The sequence below is a fragment of the Dermacentor albipictus genome, chromosome 10 (genome assembly GCF_038994185.2).
Source record: "Dermacentor albipictus isolate Rhodes 1998 colony chromosome 10, USDA_Dalb.pri_finalv2, whole genome shotgun sequence".
Classification (NCBI taxonomy): Eukaryota; Metazoa; Arthropoda; class Arachnida; order Ixodida; family Ixodidae; genus Dermacentor; species Dermacentor albipictus.
Genome location: NC_091830.1, coordinates 48,607,973 through 48,627,355, shown reverse-complemented (window position 1 = coordinate 48,627,355; position 19,383 = coordinate 48,607,973). Strand labels below are relative to the sequence as shown.

At 50.0% G+C, this 19,383-nt stretch overlaps 2 protein-coding genes across 2 annotated transcripts; one reads left to right on the top strand and one right to left on the bottom strand.

Moving 5' to 3' along the window:
• Positions 1 to 802: 802 nt before the first annotated feature.
• On the top strand, positions 803 to 2,635 carry LOC139050321 (solute carrier family 22 member 7-like). Its single transcript, XM_070526554.1, has one exon. It carries the CDS (start codon positions 803 to 805, stop codon positions 2,633 to 2,635), a length of 1,833 nt encoding a protein of 610 aa, XP_070382655.1.
• A 10,931-nt stretch (positions 2,636 to 13,566) lies between these two features.
• LOC139050320 (solute carrier family 22 member 7-like) lies at positions 13,567 to 15,396 on the bottom strand. Its single transcript, XM_070526553.1, has one exon. The coding sequence runs from the start codon at positions 15,394 to 15,396 to the stop codon at positions 13,567 to 13,569; it is 1,830 nt and encodes a 609-aa protein (XP_070382654.1).
• Positions 15,397 to 19,383: the final 3,987 nt, after the last annotated feature.

Below are 19,383 nucleotides of genomic sequence, written 5' to 3'. Positions count from 1 at the left end.
GGTTTTTATGCGGTGCGTGCTTGTTCAGATGGCTTGCCGTGGCTCTGCGCGCAGAGCAGTAACACTAAAAGCAACCAGGTACTTTGACGTGCGATCACGGGTTGGCCCATCAAGCTTCGATTCAATCGCGTTGCGGTATGCTCCCCTCTATCCCTTTCCTTCCTACATCGTGATTACCGAGAGCGGGCTTAAGGCCGCTGTCGGCCTTCATGATTGCGAAGCTATGTTAAATGGATGGATGGATGCGAAACTTTAATAAGGTCCTGAGGTACGCGACTCAGCGCGCTGCGGGCCGCTCCCACGTTGGGACAGTCAGGCCTTGCCCGACCGCCGCATCGTGGGCCCTCTGGACAGCCTATAGTTGCACCCCGGCATCAGGGCTCTTGATAGCGGAGAGCCACTTGTCTTCATTGATTTCTTCTGTGCCTCGTAACGAGGGGCAACGCCAGAGCATATGATCTAGGCTAGCGATGTCATTGCAGACAAAAACATAGACATTGATGAGATTCATTATTCATTTCTGGGTGCTGCAGTTATCAATATATATATTTTTTCTGTGTGACAGTGAAGGACAACATAGTTTAAAGCACATTAACGACATTTTGTTCAGTAAATAGGAATAAAAAAAGAAGACCCCGTCTAAGGTCACGCGACAACGAGACACAATCAAAAACGCCCGTTCAAGAAGAAGAAAACAACGCCTTCCTTCTGTCGGCCCGTACAGATAGCTCTCGTCTGAAGTACTTACATATAGTTCGTTCAAGCCTTCTAAATCGCAAGTGCCGCACGTTACAACCAGGCCATGGACCTCTTGCTCCCGAAACGACTGGCCGGCGCTGATCTCCGAACAAGCGAATCGTTTGACAGCGAAGAAGGCTTCGGCCACGGGCCCTTCCAGAAGAGGACGCTCCTTTTTATTTTTCTGGGATTCTTTTCACTTAATACCCAAACAGCCGTTGTGCCCCTCGTCACCGGTGACGTCGACCATTGGTGCAAGCCGCTCGCCGGCTTCAACATCTCTGCAGCCGATTGGAAGAATATTGCCATTCCGACAGAGGCCGACGGACGCTTCAGCCGCTGCCGCGTCTACGAACGCTGCATGCCACCCGCTGGACCTGCCGTGGCCGGCTGGTGGTACAACAGATGCTTCCTCAGCGCGCGTGAACTCCAAGACACCAACGACACAAGCGACGCGCCCTGTGACGAGTGGGACTACGACGTTCTGACGGCCGAGACCAGTGCGGTGAGTTATTGGAACATGGTGTGCCACCGACGTTTGCTGCCGGCAGCCCTTGTCACTCTGGAGAATACCGGTTCTGTCGTGTCGCTTACCCTGCTCGGAGCGTTCGCGGACTACGTCGGCAGGAGAGCCATGCTCGTGGGCTCCGCCGTGGCGGTGGTGACCTGCACGGTGTGGACCCTGGTGGAGACAAGTTACGTGCGTTACGCTGCGGCACGTTTCGTTAACGGGGGCAGCGTCGCCGTATACGCGGCTTTTGCCTTCCTGATTCCATTCGAGGTCATGACGCACACAAACAGGCCACAACAGGGCCTGTTCCTGGCGGTTGTCAGTTCTGCGATAGGCGAGGTATGGAAAGCCATCGTCAAATCTATAGTCGTCGACTGGCGTCTGAAGCAGGTCATCTTCCTTGCTCCGATGGCTTTCCTGCTCCCTGCTTTGTCTGTAGCACGAGAGTCACCCCGCTGGCTTGTCGCGAAAGGAAGGCTGGACGCGGCAGAAGCAGTCATGATGGAGGCTGCCAATACGAACAACTTCCCGCTTGCGACCACCGCCTGTCTCGTGCGAAAACTCAGGGAACAAGTCGAAAAACGCAAGGGTCAGGAAGGCGCAGAAAAAGACGACTTGATCGACTGTCACTCCCTCCGACGTCGAGGGTTGGCCATGTTCTCTGTCTGCTTCTGCATATCGTTCGTCTTTTACGTCAGCGCTTTTTCGACGGCGCGTTTGGGGGAGTTCTGGATCCCGGGCCTCACGGTGGTGGTCTTGCTGTTGTCATACGCCGCCATGCACTTCCTGATAACCGGCATCGCCCTTATTACGGTACTTACCAGTTGCTTTGTGCTGACGGGCATCATCCAATGCGCGCTGAGTATCGCCGCCTGTGCCAGACTCGGCGCTATCACCAAGGTTTTGCTCGTGCTATCCAAGGGCACGTCAATCGTGATTCTCATCCACTGCATCACATACGTGCTGGAGCTGTTCCCGTCGGCCGTACGTGGTGGCGCACTCTGCTGGGCGCTGGCCAGTGGGCGCGTAGCGGCCACGTGCGCGTCCATGATTTTCGTACTGAAGCCGACCGTACGCCAAGAAGTGCTCTTTGCCGGGACGGCACTGCTGCTCTTCGCCTGTCTGCATGTCATCCGTGCCCTGCCACGCACTACGGTGGTGGAGGAAGCGAAAATCCTGACAAGGCGAGCTTCGGACTCCACCAGAATGACCTTGGACCACATGAAGCAGACGCTGGAGCGGCAAACCGAAGAAAAGGCGCTCAAGACTACAAGCTCGGACAGCTCCAGGGCCTCCAGAAGGAAGAGCCGCAAAGGCGGTGCCAGAAGAATTTCTCGCAGTTCTAAGACATCCCGTGGCTCTTCCACCGACCGCGTGCAGAAGTGACAAGCAGCACGAGGACTGTGCGCCACCCATTGGTGCTGTCGTCTTCTCGAACTTTACGAAGCTACCCCCACTATGCCTGTATCAGTTCTAAATCAGCTTTTTTAAGGTAGCCTTGCCTTGAATCTAAGTTTTCAGGAAGTAGAAGTTATTCTCTATTTTTGTATTTTTCATGCATCGGTATGATCAATTTCTAACATGTGTCTGCAACATAAACCGCCTTTTTCCCTACGCCTCGCATCTAGTGTAGACTGCGTCGTACTCCGTACTCCATAATCCCGCTGCCCCCTTGTTCTGGAGTCCTTCCTTAGCGCTATTAGTATGCTGTTCGTATCTAACCTCTTTCACATGCCTGTGACCCAAGTTAAGTACTAGCTTGAGCCACTGGTTATATGCCAGAATATACTTGCTGATGACTGCTGCCTCGCTTAGTAGACAACTTAGGTCACTGGGTATACGATTGTGGCATGCGCTCATTCTTGTCCAATCTCCCAGAATTAGTGCGTCAAGATGACACAAGGAACGTGTAGCATTATATCCTTATAGTAAAGCGATAGCACCCCATCAAAGTCGAGCGCGTCCGCTTAATGATTGGCCTTTCCAACCAAGTTGCAATGGCTATTCATTAAGGCAATTCATTCAATGGCTATGTCACACATGGCGATGCCATGCCTTCGACCAGTGCTGGTGCCGGAGTACCAACAAGACCCTTCTTAATATGTATCTTTGTGTACATATGTATATATAAAGAAAATGTATGCGAAGAAATGTATATACAACAATAAAATACAGCTTGTCAATCTACTCAATAAACACTATGCACTTTTACTGATCACAACTTTCTCTATCGTATTACTGCCATCATCATAATAACAATAATCGTCATAATGGATGAAGCTATAGCGATTCAGATGCGTGAATAAAATATATTATCGAAACATGTTTGTCCTGAATAAAACCAATCAATCATTATTCATCATATCTTATAAAACACTTCACCACTTACTCACACAATTGTAAGATCGATTGCGATAGTCGCACTAACGTCGCCACCTTCTGTCCAGGGTTTTACTTGTGATATTTCACGGACACTTCTACACGTATGGGCACCTGGTAGCAAAGTGACCCTTCTTTTGTATGGGGTAATGGAAGGCTAGAGGCAAGTGGGAGGGAACGAGGATGGCGTACCCTTATGATATAGGCAGGTTGCGAACGTAGTTCCCGCGCCTACTAGGGCGCCCCTCGCGGCGGCGAGCGCGGAACCGGCAGGATACGACCGGCCCGCTTGCGTTCGGAAAGCCTGCATGTGCACTGTTTGGCGCGTAGCTGTTGCCTTTTCTGAGCAATGCCGAAGTGTAAACCGAGCTGTTGAGTAGTGGGCTGCAACAGCACGTACACCAACTCACGAGGAACAAAGTTTTACAGGTTTCCAAGCCGACCGTATGAAGCAGAACGGCGTCAACACTGGATAGCGCTCGTCAGACGGCATAAGCTGTTTTATGCTCCGGCGTTATGTCAAGTGCGTTATAACGCTGAATTCTTTGCTTTTACAGCAATGATGGCAGCAACGGGACACATGCAGTCAGTGGCGTAGCTAGGTCTTCTGGCACCCGGGGCCCATAGGTCTTCTGTCCCCTACCCCCCTCCCCCGGGTTTATTCGAGGAAGGTGAGGTTATCAACAATTTCCGTGTGTCTCCAGACGTATATGACACCCCCACACAGGCCCCTTGGACCCGCCCCCCCCCCGTTGCTACGCCACTGCCTGCAGTGCGTACCAGGATATGCAGCAAACAAAGTAGTTTGTTCCCACACTGTACTGCAGTGAAACTGTGGAACTCTTTCCCAATCCTCTCCCATTCAAACAGCGCTAGGGCTTGCTGAGAGATTTGAGGAGGGGTTGCAGCCGGCTGAGCTGGCATACGCCCTTCTGCGCCCAGCATATTATCAACGAAGGGGCAGTTGAGATAACCAAAATTTTTGACAACGTGGTTTATTGGAACCTCCTTTGCACGCACTGAAAAAATCGCAACATAAGAGTATCGCACTTCCAGTAACTTGGGCGAAAATATTTTCCCAGCGTAGTCTAACACAACTGGTAAGTTCATCCCCTTTTTTCTGTGTTTGGGGAGAGCAACGTTAGAATACCTCTGGTAGGTCTTACGAGTCGTTCGTACGCTCCACGTTCCTGGATGAGATGTTTTGGATTCGTATTTGCCGTCCTGTATGTACAGGGAAACTACCGCGGCGTCCTTGCACTTCCCTGCGATGCCAGCACGGCAATCGCAGCTCACCGCTAGGATTTGTCTGCTGTCGCCGATCTTCAAGAATCAATGTCGCCTATAATTTCATGCGTCCACACCGTAGATAACGAAGTAACTTACGCTGAGCTTCACGCATCTCGCTGGTGCATTATTTTTCGTTTGCGGAATAAACTTAGCAGTCACTTCCTATTAGTGCGAGTTCAACACTTCCCTCGCGTTGTAGACGTGCCCCACTTCAAATAGACGACTTCCTTTCTCTAAATTCTTTTCACGAAAAATGCTATGAAGATCTTGTAATTCCCGAAACCCGGTTAAAATTAATATAGGCACGCTGTTTAGCGCCATCGCTACCGTTTGGCAGGACGCCAAACACGCAGCGCGGGCTGCTGACGCCGTGAGTTATCCTACCACATTCGCGCAACTATTCGTCAGATGGCGCTAGGGGTCGGAAAGACAGGGCGCCGCCTATGCACTTGCAACCTGCCCATTGTCACGTGGTAGTGACGGCAAAGAAAGCAGCCAAACTGGGAAAGACGAAACTAGCGTTTTATTGGGGGAACTTGTGCCCTCAGAAACAGGCTACACTCAAAGAACCGCGACAGCGGTGAACACAGTCGGCGATCGTCGAAAATCTGATCAGCGGGTCAAGCGAGTCGGCTTTTATACAGCAGTCGTCGAAGTTCCAGACTAATCATTGGGATCCGCGTGCCTTCTACAACATTCTACACCATTCCCGTCAGGCGATGAAATCAGATAACACAAGGTTCGGCGACAACAGACAGCGGATAGAAGCATCGATAACTTTCCAGAAACTTCGGATACACGTAGGCGCGTCCCGCGCTGTGCGATCACATTTGTTAGGCGGCAAAACGTGGTCACCCGATAAAGACAAGCACACGTTTACACGTGTACCTATCTTGACTGTGACTTATCATGTGACTGATCCAACGAGTGCACCAGTCGCCGCCCTCAACAAGAGAGTGAAGTCCTCTCTAACACTCGGCACGTGAACCTGAATTTCGCGCTGTCAGAGCTGTAATTGTTCTCGGTGAAGCGGCGGTAGTTGTCAGGTTCATTTGAGGACCAGCGCCCTGGGAGCTTGGAGATCCTCTCGGGCCGGCCTGTCCAGGTTCATTGCGCACCGGAGTATCGAAAGGTGTAGGTGTAAATAGCGGTGCTACTAGAGCCACCGTGTAATGTCACGTTGTAAAAACGCTGATCTTCAGGCTTCTTGCTGCAGTTATATGCGCAACAGCGCGACATAGCGCTAGCACAGAGAGCAGGAAACAACGTACAACGCTCGCTACGCCAAGCTGAGGTGCCGAGCCACTCGAGCTGAGGAGAAAAATGGCGCTACCGAAAAAGAAAAACACAAGCAAAACGCAAGAGCCACGCATTTCCAAGCGCAACGGCCGGGAGACCAATCGTTGTGCAGAAAAACGGGGGCAGAACTAGTTGACGCGGGAGGGACGCGTGGCGGCGGCAGAGTTCCGACTTTCTCTGAAGTCTTCGCATTGTGAGGTTTACTGCAGTGCGACTCAAGCACCATGGAGGAATCGAAGGCATTGCCGCAGTTACGTACCCTGACGTAAGAGAGCCACGTTGCGCGAAGACAGTGGCTCTATATAGAATCGTCGAGAAGGGAACCACTTCTATTGCGCCCTGTGGGCACGGTAGCGACCGCCAGCAGAGCGTCAGTGATCCCAAACCGTCGTTCACGGCAGCTATGCTGTCCGATCGATGTGGTGCAAATGCATCGAGTGAAACGTTTTTTGACATGAGACACGCGCGCATTTTATCTAAAACACATTTTACTATTCCCTCTCGCGCTTCAGTGGAAGAAGCAGCGCTTCAGTGGAAGGAAATCTGCGAGCCCACACTAATTCAAGCTGCAGCAGCTTCTCGAACAATTTTAACTTGTACAAAAAGGTTTTGTCGCTTTCCACGCGGTTTGCACATTCGGCCGCGCTACGACTGGTCATACCAGAACATGGGACTCTGCTAGCACAAAAGTTGGGCCATTATTTCGTGGCTCTTGGCAGACCACCACGTAATACGAGAGGACACCACCGATATCCTCCGATTACGCAGCCGATTGATGAAACGCACGCTCGCTTCTCACTAGCGCCGCATTGCGATGGTAATGGCACCAGATAAAAAAAAAAGTCGGTATTGCGTCCGTAAAGTTAGCTTCTCCGTAACACGGCAGAACATTTGACGTCGTTTGGTACTACGTGATGGCGATCGGCGTGTAGAGGTCTCTAGAAGTTAATCAAAACCACAAATGAGACAATGCATGGTGACATGGGTTGGTCCCCTTTGGAGTCAGGGTAGGGCAGAGAAAAATTGGTTTTCAAGAAAGACTTGGTAACACTGGTGAACATGCTAGTGAACCGGCTATAATGTACAAAATAAGTGTACCTCAAAAGCGGGCTCACTGAATAGAGGAAGAGGTCAAGAAAGTTGGCAACCTGGCATAGGGTGAATGAAAGTGTAAGTAGACAAATGGGATTCCACAAAAAGAAAGTGAGAGAAAGAGAGGCGGTGAATTGGAGACAAAGAATGGAAACAGAAAAAACCACGGAGGTTGAAAGTGATGGCAAGGAAGAAATTAGAAAGCAATCTCTGTAGTGTAATGCCAAGAACAGTATACCTGGCTAGTTTAGGCCTGAGCTGGTTCCCTAAAGAGAAATACATACCGGATCATATGTTCACATCGGGATGAGGCATGTGTCAGATCCTTGCAAAGAAAATCCGGAGACAACTTAGCACAACTTAATCGAAAGTGAACCCAGCGACACCCGTAGGAAACGTGCATCTTTCAGAAGAGCCGGTATTTAAGGTGGATTAAACCATTGAGGAGGAGACGTTTAGAGTATTTGGGGGGAGGGGGGAAGCAGGCTTTGCAGGCATAGTTAACTATACAAGCTAATAAAGATGTGTTAAGGAAGAGAGAAAAAAAGATTAAAAGACTTAGGGAAAGTACAATATTGATAAATTTCGACAAATTATTCAATTTGCTCAAGCAGGCTAGGCGACTATTTGTCGCCGCACCGCTTAAAGTTTAATCATCATCGAAGAGTGGCGCAGCCCTGCTCCCTTGGAGACCACACTCGGTATTTTACCGGTTTTCGTGAAACAAACACCGCACCGAGGACGCGCCACGAAGCACTCTAATCCGGGATCCGTGCAAGCGAATTCCGAAATCACCGCGTCTTGCTGTGTAGATCAGTTGCTTGTTGCGATTAGAGCACTGCGCGGGCACGCTAAAACACGCATCGGAGGGCCCGTGCCCGGGCTTTCAGGTCGGCCCGGGCCCGGCCAGTGCTCTACTCACTTCACCGCACCAAAAACGCAGGCTTGGCGGGCTAAACCATGCAGAGAATCAGGACGATCGTTGAAATTAGGACACTTCTGAAGACTGTAAATGTGCGTTTGGTAGACGCAGGTCAGGAGTACTTGGAGATCTGCAGGAGAGCCTTCCTCCGGTAATGTACGTAAAAGGGCTGGTGATGATGACGGCTACAATGATGATAGTGACAAGAGTCAGATTACCTAGGCGCTACAACATACATATATTTCCATGTTACCTTCAACTAACCTGCTTTAGTAGCCCCTGTCTTCCCTGGATCGAAAGTGATTTCCTGCTCATCGTATTAAACGTTATATGCACATTGTCATTTGCAGAAAGATCTGGTCTAGTGATTTTCTTGTGCGCCATATTCTCATGCGCCAGTTAAAATACATAATCCTGTATTTGTACCCCCTAGAAGCGTTACCCGCTTTGGTCACTTAAGTTTTTATGTTTCGATACTTTCATGTCACTACCAAGCGTCATTTAATCACTCAGTTCTAACCGCTGAATGACGGGGTATTTCCGAGCCATTTCTATTAATATTTGCTGTTTGTAACTATATTATTTGAATTCTGCGTTGTAATTTATTCAATGCTTGATTTCTTAATGTTGCATTTCTTGTTGACGTCTTTTCAAATTTTTGTTGAGATTCAGCATAATCATGTTAGATTAAGCTGCTAAGAACAGATACTACACTTTGACCTTGGCCGTGGGATTAGCCGGGTGCGCGATTCATCGCGTGACGCTGGACCCAATAAAAGCTTATTCACTCACTCCCTAACTCATAATCATGTGATGTGATGTAATACAGGGTTATTAGTGTGCTTCTGCTGCTGTCTTCTTCCGGGCACAGTCCAACAAGCGAGTGTCGATTGGAGAGTCGTGTCCTATTTGTTATTTGTGTTTCATGCAGACAAATTATTATTATTATTATTATTATTATTATTATTATTATTATTATTATTATTGTTGTTGTTGTTGTTGTTGTTGTTGTTGTTGTTGTTGTTGTTGTTGTTGTATCGCGATCATCATCACTCAGTAGTGAGGGTTTGGATGCGAGCCAGGCCACTTCAAGAGGTCTCGTCTCGGTGAGCTTAAACGTGTGTCTGGACACAGAGGCGAGGGGAACGGTGGTTTCACTGTACAAATGGTTAGTTACCCTCTTCTTGTCAGTTTCTCATACCCACTTGATTCATGGCCAATATTCAATGTGGGCCTGCGCCACGGAGACTCAAGACAACAACAACAACAACAACAGGAAAGGTGTTTCTATCCTCAGCATAAAAAAAAATATGTTTAGCCTCAAATTTGAATTTGTTGTCAATCACCGTAGCCTTACAATTGATAATAACGCTTAGCATTGACTTATTATGTTCTCCTTAAATTAGGTAATTCCATTCAAGTTGTCCTTCCCTTTTGCCTGTTGCCGCCCGATTCACGGCCGATCCCGCGTAGTGGTTGAGCCACATCCATAGCCACGAAAGCAAACCAAATAAGGTTCGATGGATTCCCGTTTGCGCTACAGTTCACGTCACGTTATACACAGAGAGAAGGGAGAAAGAGTACATTTGTATATAGCCAAAAAACGAGCATAATTGTAAGTGGCCCAAACAAATTTAGCAGTTTCGCCCGAAGGCATAGCATTGAAAGCGATAGCAACGTGTATTGCGGGCAAGCTGCACATCTGGAAAAGCTGACGCCACCGTCGGCGTGACGTGGCATGAGGGATCACGTGGACACAGCGACTGCGTCGGCTGCTTCGGAAGCGCCGAGGCGATCTGAAAACGAAAGTTCGAAGCCCCACCAGCGCCGCGGTTCTGATTAAGTGGTGAGGCTTTACCGCCTTGAGTGTCAACTTGACAACATCTGAAACTACTATAACAGGCAGTGGCTGCCTTTGGAGGCGTGCAGCATGGTAGGCTACTCCTCGGTGCAGCGGAACCAGATGTACGCAAAGGAGCCCGGTGTCAGCCTTATTCACACGTAGCCGCAGCGCAAGGAGCTGCGTGAAGCTTGGCTGTGGAAACTTAGAAACGGCAGACAGCCATGAGCTAGAACTCGGGTATGCGGCAAGCACACACCCGAGGAAGATTTCTGCTGCGGCGCCGGGACTGCGCAATGTTCGGTGAGTAGCAGAAAACGCGCACTGAGACGCTCGCCTGCGCCCGCTGCCCGGCTAATGTGAGGACGGTTTGGTCTATGAACTTGTTCATGCTAGATACTGGCACTTCCATTGCAATGGAAAGGGAGCGGTAAGACGCACATTAAAGAAAGGCATGGCATATGGTCATGTTCGCGTTAAGAATTAATGCGCTGGATTACAAAAAAAAAGCAAAGGGAAATCGTACGATGAGAAGACCGATAAACATACAGTGCGACGCAACTTAAGAAATAAAATTGAAATGTCCAAGAATTTAGAAGACACAAAAATATTGAATCGCCGCGACGGCACATCACAGTCGCCGTAGGCGTCGAAGTCTCTAACGAAATTATTTTCGAACAGTTATGATCGCGTCCACGCTACAATGGCTGTTAGTATACTGTCAAATGCTCATATACTGCGGCCTAAAGCTGAGGGCACGGTGCGAAAACTTCCTCACAGCGAAAGCAAAACATTGTGCGTGCACATGCATACAAACGCGCGGACGACCGCTGCGAACCCGTGCGATCGCTGCATTGCGGTTTCATTCTGTTATGCCCCATTTGGTTATACAGACATCATACTATATGAACATATTTCATATAGTTTACTTTCAGCGTTTTCCTACCTTTCAAGCAAGAAGCCGGTTCGGGAGACTCCATCGCGGCGACCGCGTGTAGTGGCGCTCCCTGCACGTATTCAGTAAAGAGATAGCGTCTGTAAACGATTCTGTGCTTTGCGTTTGCCCAAGATTATTATATCGACAGTGAAAAAACTGGCTGTGGCTTAGCTAAGGTTAAGCCAAGGATGCGAAGCATACTAGCCTTTATTTTAACGCGACAGCGTTAAGGAGCTCGTGTCGCAGAAAAGCCGGTGTCGTCGGCGTCGGCTCAGGCGTGCGGCGCTTGCTCAGGCGCACATTTCGTTGTCGCGCCGAACGCTGCGTTGCTCGACGCTCACGGCGTCCGATGCGGGGCGCGTAGTCGCTGCGCCGTAGCAAAGCCACCTAGAAACAGTCTCTGTAGCACGCCGCAACATTCGCTTCTCATTCCAACGAGCAGCTCTGTCTCCAGGAGGCATCTCACCTCGTGTCTAGCTGAGGCAAGCGCCGCTGCTTATATACCGCCGCGACGCCGCGAGCGACGGCGCGAGTTGGAGCCCCGTTTCTCCTCTGTCGTGACGTCACGGTGTCACGTGGTATTGAAGGCGACACCGCCGCGCCTGAGGAGCTGGGTTGAGCTCTCGTAATATGCTTCGCATAAAACTTCCCTCGTCTTGAGAGTACCTGCATAAACGTCCAGAAGGGCTGCCGGGTGGTGTTTGTATTGAGCGCCGTAAGCGAAACCTATGAGGAGCGCGCCGCGTGATCCCTCATACTCAACAAGGGACACGCTTCCGACAGATGGCGACTCCGTAACTCCTCGCCCCCAATAGCCAGGACAACGGTATAACGCGGAGCCGAAGCCGTTCCAGCAAAGCTGGCGCGATGAGGAGCAATGCCAACGGCATTGCAGGAGTTAACATCTCGACGGGGCATGATACGAGACAGCAGGAGGAAATCACCGACGCTCGATGACACCTAAAGAGATGGTTACATTAGTTTACCTCGACCTATCGCACTTCGCGTTCCACTCACAGCATAGATGTTGCATATGCCCACAGCGCTTATGCCAGCAGCGTAAGCCAGAGAACGCTGTCCTCTTTTCAACGGCGCCGCTGGAGCGCACCGTGACGGTTGCGTGGACTCAGTTTCGGCGACTTTCTTTATGCGAAGCATATTACTAGAGCTCAACCCAGCTCCTCAGGCGCGGCGGTGTCGCCTTCAATACCACGTGACTCGGTGACGTCACGACAGAGGAGAAACGGGGCTCCAACTCGCGCCGTCGCTCGCGGCGTCGCCTTCAAGGCTGACCACGTGACACCGTGACGTCACGACAGAGGAGAAACGGGGCTACAACTCGCGCCGTCGCTCGCGGCGTCGCGGCGGTATATAAGCAGCTGCGCTTGCCTCTGCTAGACACTCACGAGGTGAGATGCCTCCTGGAGACAGAGCTGCTCGTTGGAATGAGAAGCGAAGGTTGCGGCGTGCTACAGAGACTGTTTCTAGGTGGCTTTGCTACGGCGCAGCGACTACGCGCCCCGCATCGGACGCGGTGAGCGTCGAGCAACGCAGCGTTCGGCGCGACAACGAAATGTGCGCCTGAGCAAGCGCCGCACGCCTGAACCCACGCCGGCGACACCGGCTTTTCTGCGACACGAGCTCCTTAACGCTGTCGCGTTAAAATGAAGGCTAGTATGCTTCGCATCCTGGGCTTAACCTTAGCTAAGCCACAGCCATTTTTTTCTTCAGCCAAACGGCACAGCGCATTATCTGCATGCCTTCTAACCCTGCCTCGCGTCGATACCGCGACAGCACACGACGCCAACGGCGACGGCGCGAACGCGTCTCGAGCGTCCGTAAATTAATTGGCAAAAAAACACGGGACAACGAAAAATGACCTGGAAGTTTCATGAAGGCCCACACACACCCTCTAAAATGCCAGTAAGTGTCACGTGACATTGCTGCGCACAATGACTACCACAAAAAATTGACAGCCAATTTAACGTGCGCCTAAGACCCTGCACGCTGAAAAGACATCCATCAAATTACTTGACATTCTCATTCGAACGCGTCGTTACTTCTCATTACTTTTTTCCTACTAAATGTCGTTGGTTCGAGTGCCTTAAAGCTACCTTAATTAAGTGTACCTTTATCAACTTCGCCCAAATTAACAGCAAAGGTCGTGCGTGTTTGTGTGCGTGCCTGTGTGTGTGTTTGTGCGTGCCTTTGTGTGTGTGCGTGTGTGTGTGTGTGTGTGTGTGTGTGTGTGTGTGTGTGTGTGTGTGTGTGTGTGTGTGTGTGTGTGTGTGTGTGTGTGTGTGTGTGTGTGTGTGTGTGTGTGTGTTTGTGTGAGTGAGTGAGTGAGTCGACAAAGAGCCAAGCCCGATTTGACCAGGCCGGAAAACGAGTACAATGCTTGGAACAACTGCAAGTTTTTTTATCTTCTTTTTCTGTCGGCCCAGTGTAAGGAAACGTTTATAAAGCCGAGGTCTAGCTAATATGCACATAGGATTAAACTATCACAAGTCCCGAGCACGACACCGTGCACAGTCCATCTACACTAAGCTTCCGCTGCCTCAGTGCGGCGCCCGCTCGGTCTGAGGTCGGCGGGGCATCCAAGAACTGCCAGGACTGTTGGCGCTCCCGCTCGTTCGACTCTTCCTGCTGGACCTGGAGCTCTCCAGGCTCGAGGTCTTGCACTTTTGGCGTAGGCACGGTTCCTCGAGCGTACGCTTCATGTGGTGCATAGACATTCTGTTGGAGTCTGATGGGCGCCTGGCCACGATTCTGGCTTCCTCGACCACCGTCGCCCGTGGAAGGGCGCGGATGACGAGCAGGGAGGCGAAGAGGAACAGTCCCGCGAAGGCAAACACCACGTCCTCGCGTCCGGCCGGCTTCAGGACGAGGATCACTGCCGCGAACATGCCCGAAACATGTCCACTGGCGAGCCCCCAGCAGGCAACGCCAGCCCGCACGGCCGATGGGAAGAGCTCCAGGAGGTACGTAAAACAGTGGACGATAAGTACGTTCGTTATGCCCTTGGACATCACGAGCAAGGTCTTGGCGATAATACCGAAATCACTGTAAGCGGCGATACTGATTGCGCATTGTATGACGCCCGTCAGCAGGAAGCAAGCGGTAAGTACTCTGACAAGGGCGACACCGGTCATCAGGAAGTGCATCGCCAAGTACGTCGCCAGTGTGACGACAACCGTGAGGGTCGGTATCCAAGATTCTTTATATTGGGCCGTTGAGAAGGCGTCGATGAAAAAGGCAAACGATATAGAGAAGCAGACAACGAACATGGCCAAGGCTCGACGTCGGAGGGAGCGACAGTCGAGGAGGCCTTCTCGGTCTGCACTTTCGCGACCCACTTGGTTTCTGATCTGTTCCCTGAGCTTCTCCACGAGAGAGGCCGTAACCGCAATCGGGACGTTGTTGGTCTTGGCCCCCTGCATCATGACTGCTTCTGCCGCTTCCAGTCTTCCTTTCGCCACGAGCCAACGGGGTGACTCTCGCGCGGTAAACAAAGCAGGGAGCAGGAGAGCCGTTGGGGCGAGGTAGATGATTTGCTTCAGACGCCAGTCAACGACCATGGATTTGGTGATTACGGTCCAAACTTCGCACAACGCCAGGCCCATGACCTGCAGGAAAAGGAGTTGCTGCGGCCTGTGCGCGTGCGTCATCACCTCGAATGGTATCAGAGTGGCGAAAACGGTATGCACTGAGACACTTGCCACGGTAAGGAAGCGCGCCACAGCGTACTGCGCGTAGCCTCTCGCGACGAAGGTGCATACCGTGCCGGTCGCCACCACGACAGCGGAACCCACGAGCATGGCTCTCCTGCCGACGTAGTCCACGAATGCTCCGACAAGGATAAGCGAAACGACAGCACCAGTATTCTGGAAGGCGAAAATGGCGGCCGACAGCAAACGTCGCTGGCACACCATGTTCCAGTAGCTCAGCGCGCTGGTGTCGGCCGTGCGAACGTCGAACTCCCACTCTTCACAGGGCGCGTCGCGTGTGTCGTTGGTGTCTTGGAGTTCACGTTCGCTGAGGAAGCATCTGTTGAACCACCAGCCGGCCACGGCAGGACCAGCGGGTGGCTTGCAGCGTTCGTAGACGCGGCAGCGGCTGAAGCGTCCGTCGGCCTCTGTCGGTATGGCAATATTCTTCCAATCGGCTGCAGAGATGTTGAACTCAGCGAGCGGCTTGCACCAATGGTCGACATCACCGGTGACGAGGGACACCACGACGGTTTGGCAATTAACCGAGAATGCTCCCAGAAGAATCAGGAGGAGCATCCTCTTCTGGAAGGGCCCGTAACCGAAACTTTCTTCGCAGTCACATGACCTGCTTGTTCGCAGATCGACGCCGGCCAGTCGCTGTGGTAGAAAGAGGTCCATGGCCTGGTGGTGAGATGCTGCTCTTCAGATTTAGAAAACTTGTATGAACTGCATCAGAATATGGAATTCCAGGTGACAGCAATCTGGGTGCGGACCGGCAGGGAGGGAGGCATCTTCTTCTTCTTCTGCTTCTGCGCGTGCTTTTTAATTTTGTCTCGTTGAGGCGTGTGGAGAATTTAAGTGAACTGTTCAATTAAATTCTTTTCACGTAAATGCAGTACCTACATATGCCCTTGATTTTGTTTTATGCGCCATGTAAGCCCAAGAAATGCGTACGTTTAAGCTCCACACTGTTGACATCCTTAACATCGTGCATTGCTTCCTGATAGGCATTACACTGGTCACAGGCTATGCGGTAATGCTAACACAAACTACGGTGAACTCGCACTGTGAAGCGCGGAAGCAGCGATGCGTGATGCTTGTCAAGAGAATAATGGCGTGGATAGGTGCAAGTGCAGAGAATTACGACACATTATTTAAGCACATTTGCGCTTTTAAATCCCTTATGTCACTGTGGCACATAGTCATTCCGGAGGATTGGCCGGCCACACAACCATGCAGCGACCCACATCCAGTGGCCCAAGAGTGGAGTGGCCCAAATATAAGAAGTTACAGAAATTCATAGTAACTATGGAATACCACACTCAATTTCATTAAGAAAGTCATGTGTCCTTAAGATACCCAGGGGTACATTTTAATCACATAACTTATGTGGTGATATATGGTGTACTTGGAAAACAAGTGACCCTTACAGGGACTGCATTTTTATAACAACTCTGCAGTGTCCGGCAAGACACCGATCCACCCAGCAACCATGGCAGATGCCGGAAGGGAGGAGGGCATTAAGCAAAGGAAGCCGTACAAATGATCCTTTCTCTTTCATAGAAATGCATGTTATGAAATGCGAAATTCTCGCAAAGATTTTAATCATCTCATGCTACGCACATCTGGGTCGAATAATTTTATTTAGTTCAAGTGCATACAGAGATAGATATAACTGTGTTTTCAGCTAGTCGGCCAAGGCTTATCATGGTTTTCGTTTGGTGAAATCCTACTTCTTATTACATGAAAGTCATGTAATCTTGGTGTACCATGCTCTGTTTCCGTTTCATTGTGGGTCACGGAGTACTTGTCTTGTGGTCAGTGTAAATAGTTGCGAGAACTGTAGGACCATAATATATTGTGCTACCATCATTCAGTAACCTGCCACGTGTATCGGCAATGTGGTGCCTTTTCGTCGACCCGTGGTGTCGGTCTCTACTCCCAGTGACATGACCTCTAGATAAGGTACCCTTGTGCATTTTTTTAATTCGCTATTTGTGTAAATGAGCATTCAGGTCGCCGATGTCGAGACTGTTGCTACTTTAAAGTTATGGATGAGTGTTTTCGCTTCAAAACGAGAAAATAGGAAAAAAATGAAACAGTATATCTCTTTTTTGACCAGCGATTCACTTTTAACCGGAAAGAGTAAGTGAAAGCAAATTTACAGTAAGGCTGAGGCGATGATCTGCACGCAGCCGCAAGCCTGCATGCGCTCCGATGGCAGTAGCCTGAACAAGTGAATTTCACCTGTCAGTCAGCCACTCAGTTGCGCAATCTTTAGCAACCTTTTATTTTTACTTGTCTGCGTATATGGCGAAAACGTAAACCAGGAATGCAGGTAAATCGAAGGTGGCGTGGGGAGGCGGTAGCTTAGTGGTCAGCCTCCCGAGTTCACAATTGCACATTGCATCAGTGGAATGGGTTAGAATCGAAGTGGCGTTGCTTGTGAAGAAAGCTTTCTGTGCACTCCGGTGATGGTGAAGCTCAGAAGGAGGCGGCGACCTGACGATAACAGTTGTCGTCGGCGCAGCGTAATAAACGAACGGGCACGGCGAACCAAGGATTTAGCAACTACACTGTTGCCACATTAAACCACTGCGGCGACCAGTCTGTTTAGCACTTTGTTGCTGCCACAGTAAACAACCAGAGCAGCCAGTGTGTCTGGTTGGGCATGGTCAAACGCTGCGTTTCCCACTGCTCACCCGGACAGTGCCACGCGAGAAAGGCTCACGTTAACGGATACCTGTTATTCTCGCAACTATTAAAATAACTACCTATGAATGTGCTTGTACATGACAATTTTCTAATGTCTGTCTCCCTTTTCCTGAAGGCATGACAGTCATTTAGACAAAATGGTTGTGTGGAAGTTTTTGCTGCAGTTGGAGAGAAACATAATCCGTTAATAAGATTGGACTACAGTGCCGATGACGTTCACCAACGTGCAAGTAAAAAATAATTACATCTATGGAATCTTCCACTGTAGTTTGTAGCTTTGCTTTACAAGGAGGAGGGCAACTATCACGCAATAAATAAACTAGAAAAACACATAAATACAAATGCAACCCAGGATCATGCATGAAGTCCGGCAAGGTTCACTTCGCAACGCAGTTTGCGCAGTATTTATTGTCTACCCCGTTTTCCGCAGTTTCAACTCTCATAAAAGAAAAGTCTACGAACAAATGTAGCATCGCCAAAGTTACACAGGAGAGACTGGGGTTGAAACTGGGACACAGGGCACTGCTATCTTTTGAGCATTTGATGCATGTTGGAACTGAGGGAACCATTTGAGCCAAGTTATGGTTCTTATAAATAAGTCATTAGGTATTTTATTTTTGTCGGCGTCCTAAAATCAATCCTCTGCCAGTGCGCCAACTTTACGGTTTTAAATCACGCTATTAAATATTATTTAGGAAGATTTTAAAAAAGCCTTACTAGTTTACTTCGTATGAGCTGTCTATTGTATCGCTTCAATATACTGCAAAACTATCATTTCTACTCGAACGAGAGGCGGTTTGTCGCTGTCTGCTGTTAGGCTCTGTCTGCTGGAAGAACTACGCTAAGACATCACACAATTTCTAAGTTACATTCGAGCGATTTACATTGGTGAAAAAGCGTTCAAAAAGCAATAACGGACACGTAACTGGGTGTTACAGCGCCCATCCCTCTACACGCTTGACATTTTAATTCCTATCTATTTCTTAAAATATTTTTAATTGTCGGCGACTGACAGGTGCTAGGCGACGAAAACACAAGAAAGTTGCGTACTCTAATGGTTTTGTGTAAGGGTCAACGTATAGTAAGGCCTCAATAAGGACCCTTACATATGGAAAGGTCCCAGGCACACAACACGGATTCAGGGCGCAACGAGAACAACTGGAAATCACAAAGGGTCCTGATGATTAGCGGGCGATCCAAGTGTGAGTATCGCATAAAGATTTTCGGTATTGCTATTAAGCGCATAACTGGGCACAAGTGAGTTCCTTAGTGTGATTAGTCAGGGCAACGCTGCCACGAGCACCTAAAGTATTATCAGAGGTCGCACCTAAAGCCAAAAGTATTTTCGGCGGAAAAGTTGTATGTTCGATCGTGTTGAGGAAAAGAAAAATTGATAACTAACAAGTGGTGTCGTATAGCCAGGAGTTACACGTGAATGTCACCAAAGACATGGCCACGATCCTATCCCAATAATCAGTGGAAATGTACATTAACAGCATGTGGACCAGCGCGTGACTGAGACTTCGTTAGGAGCGCTGCCTGCTTGTGTTGTGTCCAGCACGAGTGAGAGAGAGATTCTTGTTTGGGAAGGAAGAAACATGGGGTAAAGTGCAGCGCAGTAACTGTCTCTCAGATGAGGACACCTCAACCGCGCTGCACAGGGGGGATGGGGTAGAAAAGAGTGATGGAAGAGACACGGAAGCAGCAGCAGCGGTCGAAACACCGTAGGTGTGGGGAGGGGGCTCAGAGCCGATCGGCTAGGGCGATGTCCTCGGCGAACACCAGAATCGCTCGGAAGAGGCGCTTCTGGCTTGAAATGCAGCCCGTGGGGTGCAGCAGATTGTCTACCATTGCACGGGGAAGGTTGCGTGCACAGTATACTTTTGCGAGGGCCGCGCGCGCGTTGTGTCTGCGATGGCATTGGAGGGATAGCAGCGACCTAAGTCCCTG